At 41.9% G+C, this 12,024-nt stretch overlaps 1 protein-coding gene across 3 annotated transcripts in view; it reads right to left on the minus strand.

Annotated features, from left to right (window-relative positions):
• Nucleotides 1-12,024, minus strand: part of LOC132822560 (ankyrin repeat and death domain-containing protein 1A-like) — a 69,093-nt gene that overhangs the window by 21,086 nt on the left and 35,983 nt on the right. For 2 of the 3 annotated variants that reach the window (XM_060835875.1, XM_060835876.1), the window contains exon 15: nt 7,716-7,847. In XM_060835875.1, coding sequence (XP_060691858.1) covers nt 7,716-7,847 — 132 coding nt within the window. Of the gene's footprint in view, nt 1-3,797; nt 4,032-5,510; nt 5,574-7,715; nt 7,848-12,024 lie in introns of those variants that run through there. The other variant, XM_060835877.1, reaches the window with a different exon arrangement.

Here is a 12,024-nt window from a genome sequence, read left to right on the forward strand (position 1 = left end):
CCACTCACCAACCTGACTTGGCAATATATAACCACTATTCCTTCGCTGTTGCTAGGTCAACAGCCTGAAACTTCCTCCCCAGTGGCATTGTACGTCTGTTTACATAAAATGAACTGCAACAGATCAAGGAGGCAGCAACCACCATTTTCTCAATGGCAACTAGACAATCCACACTGGCAGAGCTAGTACCACCTTCTTCCCAGGAATGAATAAAAATGGTTAGAAAGCAATAAAGAATGACTAAAGTAGAGGAAAGGAAAGAGGAGGAGGAGAGAAAAGTAGCTAGAAGTATTTATTTTAAAAATTCTATAAGCATTTTAAAAAGGTACAGGTTAACCAAGAATTAGTCAGTCTGGGTAATTAATAATGGAAAATAAGGAGATGACAAACTGAAGTTATTTTGCATCAGTCTTCACTCTCGTGAATATTTTAACAGTAGTTGTAAATTTGGAAATAATTTACAGTTCCTCCTTTCCTTCTATGTGGCATTGAGTAAACTGCTGGAGCTGCAAAATAACAAGTCCTCAGGTTCTGATGGACTTCATCCTACAATCACTTTAAAAAATGGCCAGTGACATAGTTGATAGTGGTTTTAATTTTTCAAAATTCTGTAGGTCCAGAGAAGTCTGTTTGATTGGAGAACAGTTTATGTAACTTCCTTGTCCAAAAGGGAAGGAAATACAGGTCAGTTAGCTTAAGATTTATCATAGGGAAGATATTGGAAGCCATTATAACAGGGCACTTGGAAATGTTTAAGGTAATTCAGGCAGATTCAACATGGTTTTGTAAAAGGAAAATTATGTTCAACAACTTTATTGGTATTCTCTGAAGCAGTATCATGTCCACACTATAGGGAATCTAATCTTAAAAAAAAAAATCTGATCTAAAAATGTGCTGTGGATAAAGGGGAATATAGGTGGATGTGCAGTACCTAGATTTACAGAAGGCATTTGACAAAGTCCCACATCAAAAATTATTGCGTAAAATTTAAGTTCATGGTCCACAAAGTAACATATTGGCATGGAAGGAAGATTGGCTAGCTGACAAGAAACAAAGGAGGCATAAATGTTTTTTTTCTGGTCGCCAACATGTAATGACCAATTTGCCATAGGGATCAATGCTGGGTCCTCAACTGTTTACAATTTATGTAATTGTCTTGGATGAAGTGACTGAAAGTATAGGTGAATTTTCTGACATTACAAAGCCAGATAGCAAAGTAAGTTGTCAAGAAGCCATAAGGAGGCTACAAAAGGATATGCATAGGTTAAGCGAGATGTCAAAGATTTGAAAATGGAGCTAAATGTGGAAAAATATAAAGTTGTCCATTTTGGCAGGACAAATAAAACAAATTATTTAAAATCTGATTGAAGATTTGTAGCTCGGGTGTCCGTTGTTGTGGTTCTGCTCGCCGAGCTGGAAGTTTTTGCTGCAAGCGTTTCGTTCCCTGGCTAGGGACTTTGACTGGGAAAACACCACTATCATAGGACAAGCCAGACAGAGAACAGCCAGAGAATTCCTAGAAGCATGGCATTCATCCCCAAACTCCATCAACAGACACATTGACCTGGACACCATATACAAACCACTACAGCTGAAACTGACACCCGGAAACGGCAAGAACATCCATCAACAGACACATCGACCTGGACCCCACATACAAATCACTGCAGCTGAAACTGACACCCGGAAGCGGCAAGAACAAACCAACATAAATACTGGAAGAAACATCAAAGCAGCGCTTCACACGAGGCTCCAACAGCACTGATGATGTTCCCTAGCCAGGGAACGAAACGTTTGCAGCAAAAACTTCCAGCTCGGCGAGCAGAACCACAACAAAACAAATTATTTACGTGGTAGAGATTACAAAATGTTAGTCTGCAGGTATCACAAGTAAACCCAGTAAATACTATGGTTTATTGCGATGAGAATTAAATGTAACCTCACTATTTTTACACTTCACTTATACAGGGCACTGGCAAAACTATATCTAGAATACTATGTACAATATTGGTCATCTTATTTAAAGGAAGAATGTAAACACACTGGAAGCTTTTCAGAGAAGTTTTTGTAGACTAATACCTGCAATGGGTAAGTTGTCTTAAAAGGAAATGCTAGACAGTTTTATCCATTGGGAGTTTAAAAGATTAGAAAGCAACTTAATTGAAACACACAAGCTCCTGAGAGGTACAGAGGGCACATGGAAAGCATGTTTCTTCTGGAAGATTTTAGAACTAAGGGTCACTTTAAAAATAAGGGGTCAGTCCTTTAAGTAAAAAATGAGGTCTGCAGATGCTGGAGATCACAGCTGCAAATGTGTTGCTGGTTAAAGCACAGCAGGTTAGGCAGCATCTCAGGAATAGGGAATTCGACGTTTCGTGCATAAGCCCTTCATCAGGAATGAGAGAGAGTAGCCAAGCAGGCTAAGATAAAAGGTAGGGAGGAGGGACTTGGGGGAGGGGCGATGGAGGTGGGATAGGTGGAAGGAGGTCAAGGTGAGGGTGATAGGCCAGAGTGGGGTGGGGGCGGAGAGGTCAGTAAGGAGATTGCAGGTTAGGAGGGCGGTGCTGAGTTGAGGGAACCGACTGAGACAAGGTGGGGGTAGGGGAAATGAGGAAACTGGAGAAATCTGAATTCATACCTTGTGGTTGGAGGGTTCCCAGGCAGAAGATGAGGCGCTCCTCCTCCAGCCGTCGTGTTGTTATGTTCTGCCGGTGGAGGAGTCCAAGGACCTGCATGTCCTCGGTGGAGTGGGAGGGAGAGTTAAAGTGTTGAGCCACGGGGTGGTTGAGTTGGTTGGTCCGGGCGGCCCAGAGGTGTTCTCTGAAGCGTTCCGCAAGTAAGCGGCCTGTTTCCGCAATATAGAGGAGGCCACATCGGGTGCAGCGGATGCAATAGATGATGTGTGTGGAGGTACAGGTGAACTTGTGGCGGATATGGAAGGATCCCTTGGGGCCTTGGAGGGAAGTGAGTGTGGAGGTGTGGGCACAAGTTTTACATTTCCTGCGGTTGCAGGGGAAGGTGCCGGGGGTGGAGGTTGGGTTGGTGGGGGGTGTGGATCTGACGAGGGAGTCACGAAGGAAGTGGTCCTTGCGGAACGCTGATAGGGGAGGGGAGGGAAATATATCCCTGGTGGTGGGGTCCGTTTGGAGGTGGCGGAAATGACGGCGGATGATACGTTGTATGCGGAGGTTGGTGGGGTGGTAGGTGAGAACCAGTGGGGTTCTGTCTTGGTGGCGGGCGGAGGAGCGGGAAGTGGAGGAGATGCGGTGGAGGGCATCGTCGATCACGTCTGGGGGGAATCTGCGGTCCTTGAAGAAGGAGGCCATCTGGGCTGTGCGGTGTTGGAATTGGTCCTCCTGGGAGCAGATGCGGCGGAGACGAAGGAATTGGGAATATGGGATGGAGTTTTTGCAGGGGGCAGGGTGGGAGGAGGTGTAGTCCAGGTAGCTGTGGGAGTCAGTCGGTTTATAATAGATGTCTGTGTTGAGTCGGTCGCCCGAGATAGAGATGGAAAGGTCTAGGAAGGGGAGGGAGGAGTCTGAGACAGTCCAGGTGAATTTCAGGTCGGGATGGAAGGTGCTAGTAAAGTTGATAAACTGTTCAACCTCCTCGTGGGAGCACGAGGCAGCGCCGATACAGTCATCGATGTAGCGGAGGAAAAGGTGGGGGGTGGTGCCAGTGTAGTTGCGGAAGATGGACTGTTCCACATATCCTACGAAGAGGCAGGCATAGCTGGGGCCCATGCGGGTGCCCATGGCAACTCCTTTAGTTTGGAGGAAGTGGGAGGGTTGAAAAGAGAAGTTATTCAGGTGAGGACCAGTTCAGTCAGTCGAAGGAGGGTGTCAGTGGAAGGGTACTGGTTGGTGCGGTGGGAAAGGAAGAAGCGGAGGGCTTTGAGTCCTTCATGATGGGGGATGGAGGTGTACAGGGACTGGATGTAAAGGCAGAGATAAGTAATTTGTTTTCTTACAGAAGGGCAAGACTGCTTGGAACACTCTTCCTCAAGAGGTAGTGGAAGCAGAGTTAGAATCCTAGAGATGTACAACACAGAAACAGATCCTTCAGTCCAACTCATCCATGCCAACCATAAATCCTAAATTAATCTAGTCCCATGTGCCAGCATTTGGCACATATCCATCTAAACACTTCCTATTCATATATCCACCCAGATGCCTTTTAAATGCTGTAATTGTACCAGCCTCCCCCAATACATGCACCACTCTGTGAAAAAAGTGCTTTAGGTCACTTTTACATCTTGCCCCCTCATCTTAAACCTATGCCACCCAGTTTTGACTGCCCTACCCTCTTGAAAAGACCTTGGCTATTCACTCTATCATGCCCCACATGATTTTATAAGGTCACTCCTGAGCCTCTGACTCTAGAGAAAATGGCCTCAGCCTATTCAGACTCTCTACAGCTCAAACCCTTCAACCCTGGCAAGATTCTTGTAAATCTTTACTAAACCTTTCAAGTTTCACAAAATCCTACAGCACGGAGACAAGTATTGAACACCGTATTCCAAAAGTGGCTTAACTAATGTCCTGTACAACTGCAACATGACCTCCCAACTCCTGTACTCCATGCATTGACAAGTAAAGGTAAGCACACCTCCTTCACTACCCTGTCTACCTGGGTTCTTGAAAACTTTTATGGTGGAAGTAGTTGGATGCGTGATAATCCACATGTGGAAAGGACATCAGGGATAGGCTGGATAACCAGATCTGCCATGATCTTACTGAATGGTGCAGCATGCTTAATGGACTAAGTAACCTACTCTTGTTCCTCATTTGTATATTCAAATGTAGTGTCCAAATTGGCAGCCTGCTTTCTACAATGGTGACTATGTTCGAAAAAGTACTTAATTGACTACAAAGCACTTCAGAATGTCCAGTGGTTAACAAAACATGCTATACAAATGAGTTTTGTTTAGTTCTGCAAGTGGTATAGTATTAGAAACCAAAGAGTCAATGGACACGAAACATTAACTCTACTTTCTCCCCACACATGCTGCCAGATTTTGCCAGCAACTTCTGTTTTCTGTTTTAGCTTTACTTCGGAGATTGATCTACTGTTGATCTTTCCCCCCTCCTCTTCCCCAAGCTTTTTGAAACTCTCTGCCGTTTTCAGGTTCTGATCTGCATTTTTTGAATGATACTTTGATCGATTATTATTCTTTGTGTTTGTCCAGATATTCTGCACAATTCATTTTTGACTAGATGTCCATGACATTTAACCCACTTCCAAGCTTTCACTGACGCCATTTGCAGTAAGTTAGTGCACACTTGGTTCATTGTTCAGTTTTATTTCCCTGTGTGGACAGGAATCACTCAGAAGGAGAAATGGAGGAGTCAGTAGTTTCACAGAAGTACATTTTGCCATGATTCAGCACATTCCAGTAAGCATGCTACTGGAATGGATCAACCCTTAGAAGCCCCATTAAATTACAATTGAATCAGTTAACGTTATGATTTTTATGGGTGGTGTTACTCAGTCTATACAATAACACTTACCATGAATGTGTTTGCTTACTGTACATTCTTATCATCCACAGGTATGCAAAATCACATCAGCAACTGGAATGTAAACATGAATTGGAAAGCTATGGCAAATTATAACTTAATGAATAGGGAGTGCTGTGGAAGATACACAACACCCAATGACCATGTTAAAGATTGATCATTTGAACAAATGCTATTGGCTCACCAGTCCCTGGGTGAAGAAACATCTCACCTTAGTTCCAAATGGCCCATCTCCATATTCATAGGCTGTGACGACTGGTTCTGGACTCCCATTTGTCCTGTCAAACCTTTTTATAATTTTGTAAGTTTCGATGAGATTTCCTCCTCATTCTTGCTTCATTTATCACCCTATCCTATTCTACTCTATTGATTCCATTCATTAGGAATCAGTTTGGAAAATCTAGAACATCGTTGCTCAAATAAGATCAAAACTGCATACACTACTCCAGATGTGGTCTCATCAAGGCCCTGGTACATCTTCAGCAAGCCTTTCATGCTCCTATATTCAAACCTTCTCGCTATGAATGTCCATGTATTATTCACTATCTGCTGCACCTTCTTGTTGACTTTCAGCGACACGAGTGTACAAGGACAGGCAGATCTCGTTTCACCTCACCCTTTCCAAATCCAGCACTGTTTGGATAATAATCTGACTTCCTGCTTTTGTTCACAAAGTGAACAACCTCACAATTATTCACATAATACTTCATCTACCATGTATTTGCCCACTCACGCTGAAGCATCTCTGCATCCTCCCCACAGTGTAGCCTCCCATCCAGCTTTGCAAACATGGAGATATTACATTTAGTTCCCTCATCTAAAACGTGAAGTTATATTAAAACATTATGTCAAATTAAAGATACCATTTTGCTCTCCTCACCACTTCTTCCTCCCCTAGAGAAGCTCACATTGTCCTGCCTGGCCCTGTGTCATTGTCCAGACCAAGGGGGCCCCCTAGCAAGATGCCAATGACATGTCACGCACTTTCTCCTAATGAGTTCCATGAAGTAAGGTGTAAACAGCCATTAGTGCAGAGAATTTCTGACACAGATATTACTCAACTGTCGGTAAAGTCTGTTCAAAGTTTCCCAAGAATCTTTTTGTATGTTTCAGAAGGACACTTCACAGCTCCATAAGCAATATCAATGAAATATAGTGTCCTAGACCCAACCAACTTCAGCTGCTACAGCACTGATCTTCCTTTGATCATAAGGTCAGAACTGGGGATGTTTGTACAACATTCAGCATTATTCATGACTCCTCAGACATTGATTATACATCCAAATGTCGGAAGACCTGACAATATCCAGGAGTGGGCTGACAAGTGCCAGGAAATTACTATTTCCAACAACAGAGAATGTGACCATGATCCTTTGGCATTCAACAGCATCTCTATTGCTAAATTCCCCCACTGTCCATCACTCCCCCCCCCCCCCCCCCCCCCCCCCTCCAAACTTATCAACTTCTCCCTCACCTTCATCCACCTATCGCTTTTACAGCTACCTTCCTCCCCTAACCCCAACCCCCCCCACCCCGTGCTTTCCCAGCAACGCATTCTCGACTCTGATCTCCAGCATCTGCAGCCCTCACTTTCTCCGACAAGAACACGTAATAAGGGATATAATGGTGTAGTGATAATGTCTTTGAACTGGTAACCTACAACCCGGTGCTAACGTTCTGGGGATCTGGGTTCAAATCCCATCGTGGCAGATGATGAAATTTGAATTTAATACAAGTAATAAATAAAACTTGGCTATCTAATGACAAGCTTATATCCACTCTTAATCATCAGAAAAACCCATCTGATTCACTTCCATTCAATCATTACAAGCACTATGATCAATTGCCTCACCAATCATTATCTTGCATTAAATAAATACTCAAAATCTATTTTTGCTTCAGACTCTGTCTTGGCACCTCTTTGACCCTTCCTCAGAACCTAATGAAGTTTATAAAGGTGTTCCTGACAGCATGTACCAGCATGTCTCCTTATGAATTTCCAGTCAAGTATGAGAAAATTATTATAGTTATAGTCTGCACCCTATAAATTAAAATGGCTGTGGTACAGTGTAATTGTTTAAGTGAACATGTATAGAAGGTAGTTATTTCACAAGTAAACTTAATCTGTCATTAAAGCATGAGTCTTGTATGACACTTGGGTACTTCAAAATAAATCTTTCTTTATTCATTACTTACCAGCTAAATTCCTCTGTTCAATGTTAATTAGACCTTCATACAAGTCTTTGACTGGGTTCTTGCCAGTTAAAAGGACTCCATGTAACCATATCAACAACATTCTGTGGCCATGTTCCTTGTAGCTCTTTGAGCCTAACCAAGCAGAAATAAATGTTTGTAAACAATTTGCAACAAGCTGGCTGAATGAGAGCACACTTTACAATGCAAGCCAAATGATCTGGGGACACAGGTTCAAATCCTGCCAGAGCAGCTGCTGGGTCTTCAACTTAATTAATATGTCAAATATAAAGCTAATCTCAATAATGATGCCATTAAACTATCTCAGTTGGCACAAAAAACCCATCTGGTTCACTAAGGTGCTTGTTTTAAGGAAAGAAATCTGAAATTCTTACTTTGTCTGGCTGACGTGATTTCAAATCCACAGCAATATGGTGGACTCTTAATTGCCCTCTGAAATGGCCTTGTAAGTCACTCAGCTCAATGGAAATTAGGGGGTGGCCTTAGCAATTATATATCAAAGAATAAAGGGGCAACATTGACTTATAGCATCTGCATTTCTTGTGAGTATTCTACCTAAATATATACTGTGGCATATTAACGTTTAGTGATGAATGTGATTTCACAAGCCAAGATATTTGCTAATTAAAATCTTAGCTTGAATTACCACATTAGTTTACGGGATAGCAAGATCAGTCAACAAAGACCTTTGTACATTAGCTGAAGCACGACTGAGGAATGTGTCTGATGTTTGCCTGGAAATTCCTGACTAACCAAATAAAAAACATGATGGAATAGACACCACAGATTTTGTAACATGCTACCAAATTAAACAAGTGTCTAGGTAAGCAAGTTTCCTTGTTCTATCTGTCTGCCCCTCCAGTGCCAACACCATCATGGTGTAGGATATGGTTCTGTCTTCACTCGTTCACACTGTCCTGAGGAGCTCTGCTGCCTCATCCACTCCTGCAGTTTAGCTCTGAGCAGCAGTCAGATTCAGTGTCGGGGGAGAGTGCTGCAGAAGCTAAACTCCACTATCAGCAGCACAGACTGCGTGACGTCAGCTGGTAGCTGCAGACAGGTACAGAGGTAGGATGTGAGGGTGGGAGGGGCAACCGGTGAAACTAGTGGCAGGGGGCAGCAGAGGGAAGAAAGTGGTGACAGAGGGTGGGAGCTAAAGTCTTGGAAGGAGCAAGGGAGGGGTGGATAGATAAAAAAAAAGGGGAGTGATGGGGAGGTGACTACTCCTGTTCCTATTTCTTTTAAAGCTCTGGAGACATTGAAATCTTATTACTAAAGGAAGAAACTTGAGGTGACAATAAAATATTACTACTTAATATTTATAAAGCATCTATAAAGTATTAGTGTCTTAATGGTACATGGGAACCCGCAATTGATTGGAGGTATAATCAAAGGAATTATTTTCCTCTACTACTGCCAACCATGTACAAAAGATGAACAACATGATGATTTAGCATTCATAATTATTTGGGGTTTCATTGTAATAACAAATGATCCAGCTGTCTGAAGTAGTTATACTATACAGTATCAGACATCCTGACTCTGAGGAAGCTGGATCAGTCTCAAGGACTCTGCACATAAATAAAGAGTGACTTGGTGATGGGACACTGGCCTCTGTGCAGTATTTCACAGATCATCTCAGGAAAATAGCTAAGGAATTCCAAGAGAACAAGATTTTTATTTTTGAAACAAAATGGACAATAAAGGCTGGCTTGGCCAGTGAAACTCTCATCCTGTGAACAAATAAAACGAGAAAAAAATGATTTTATCTAGCCATCCTCAAGTGATATCTGCCTAGGGATGATTTTGACTATTAATGCAAGAAAGCAGAGAATAAGGATTTATCAACAGGCTCACTCCTGGAACAGGTATGAGCTTAAGGAACTTGAGTACATTTTAAATGTTAAATGGAAATAAACATTTCTTTCAAAGAAATCAATTTCTGTCTGAACACACCAAGAAGATACATGTTATTTTCAGTTTTCAGTCAGCAAGATGGAAACTACCAATCTTTATGCATTGAAATGAATTAGAATTCAACACATCCTGATTCTCAAACCTTCTGTCTGCACCCTTCATTCCAAAAGACAGAAATATTGTTTAGCAAAGAACTCCAAGTGAATAATAAGTTTCAGTTCCCACTTGATTTTCACTTTGATTATTTTCACCTTCTAAAAGTGCAATTTGCTGAGAAGCTGTCAGATCTTTGGCAATGTTGATACAAGCCAGGTTAGAGTAGAAGACTAGCTAATGAGTTTATGCAAACAAATAGATAAAAATATATTTGAAGCTCCAACTCCATGCAAAAATTCTTATCCAGTGCACATAAATAAGTTCATGTAATTGTGTTCTATTAAATAATAGAAGAAAACTTAGGATTTTAGATTCCTAATTAAATTGTATTCAAAACTGATGAATTATGTTTGGAGACAGAGCTGTCAACCTGTATAAAACTTGTATTTAGTTAACTGCTACAACAATAAAAAATATCCCAAGATGCTTCACAGAGATGTAAAGAACAATAAACACGCCAAAAGCAAAAGGTGACAGTAAAGGTGGGATAAGTAATACCTTGATCAAAGAAGTAAGTTTTTCAGAAGGGTCTTAAACAAAGGGTTAGAGATAGAGTAGATAAGGAAGAGAATTCCCAACTGTGAAACCTCAGAGTGGGTTTTGGATCTTGAAAGTCCATCATTAGGACCAAGTGGAGATCCCAAGCCTCTAACCTTGAATTGTGCAGGAAATTGTCACCTGGCAATGATATTACCTGAATTAACCAATTAACTGGAAGAAGTTCAGCCATTAAGCATGCAGCACAAGCTCTCGGGACTGGAGGACCAATAGGAGATCCTCCTGAGCTGAAGGAGCAGCAGCTGGCAGTTCCAGTAAGAGAGGCAGAAAGGCACCTCCATTTTCAGGTGCCCACCCAGCAACATTTAAAAGTTGTGATTAAAATACGGTCAGCAAAGCACAGCTGTTGTTGCGGAAGGGTAACCCCCTGTGAAACCACAGCTTTGGTTAGGCAGCAGGAAGGAGTTTCAAAGCAAGTCTGGAGTGTTGTCTGCTCCCTGACTGCCACCAGAGGACCATCTCTGGAAATGCTCCCAATGATAAGGCCTCCACCCCACTCCACCCCAAAGACCTACTAGTAAATTCTTTATCAACAGATCTTAATTTACACACCACAACTAACAGGGTAGTAGTAGCAATGTCAGTGAAGAATCTAGAGCCCCAGACTAATGTTCTGGTGCCGTGGATTCAAATTCACCAGTGAACGTTCAATTCAATAAAACTCTAGAAGAAAAGTAATAGGCAACTACTTCAATTATAATAGAAACACATCTGGTCTACTAATGTAAATTGAGTAAGAAAATCTGCCATTCTTACATGATACGTGACTCCAAACCATTAAGCAATGTAATTGATTCTTAACTGCACTCATGTTACACTCCATGTACATGTTGATAGTCCTTCCGGTCCTGATCATGCCTCTGGCCTCTGAAACCAGCATGTTAGCCAGCTGTATGAATGATCATATCTGCCTTTCTCTGCACTGAAAGTTCAAGTGACTTCACCTGAGGAAGGAGCAGCGTCTGATTGAAATAAACCTGTTGGATTATAACCCGGTGTCATGTGGCTTCTAACCTGAAAATTGGTGGCTAAAGCTACAGTAAACCTTGACTACAGCTGCAGGCTACATTGTAACATTCCTACACCACACATACACACTAAGAATTGGAATGCTAATGTATTCTTTTTTGAACAAGAAGCTATCAGCGATCAAAGACTCATGCAGAATCTCATCATAATGTCTTCAAGTCTGCAAATGAAGCAAGCAAACAATCCAGATGAGAGTTTCACTAGCCTGATATAAAAAGTGCAATCTTCCCACACATGCCAATCGTTTCCTTCACAGCACTGGATTTTTCAACAAGCTTAGAGATAACCAACTGCAGAAAGACTGTAAATTAATTGAAGCACCTAGTTCAACCCACATTCATTTGTATGAGAATGGATTGTGTAATAAATACATTACTTTGTTAAAAGAACACATTCTTCATGAAATACAGGTAGAAGATCCTTTATCCGAACATCCAAAAACTGAAAAGCTCCAAAATCCAAGGGTTTTTTGTGAAGTTTTTTTTCTCACTGACAATGTTGTTTGGTATGCAAACAGAGAACCCAAGTTGACACCCACTCGATGCGTGTCACTCAGATGTGACATGACGAGGTAGTGGGTGGGGGTGGGCATGCTCCTCCAGTAAGATTTTAAATACTTTCACCATTAAAC

This window comes from Hemiscyllium ocellatum, chromosome 2 (genome assembly GCF_020745735.1).
Source record: "Hemiscyllium ocellatum isolate sHemOce1 chromosome 2, sHemOce1.pat.X.cur, whole genome shotgun sequence".
In the NCBI taxonomy this organism is placed as follows: domain Eukaryota; kingdom Metazoa; phylum Chordata; class Chondrichthyes; order Orectolobiformes; family Hemiscylliidae; genus Hemiscyllium; species Hemiscyllium ocellatum.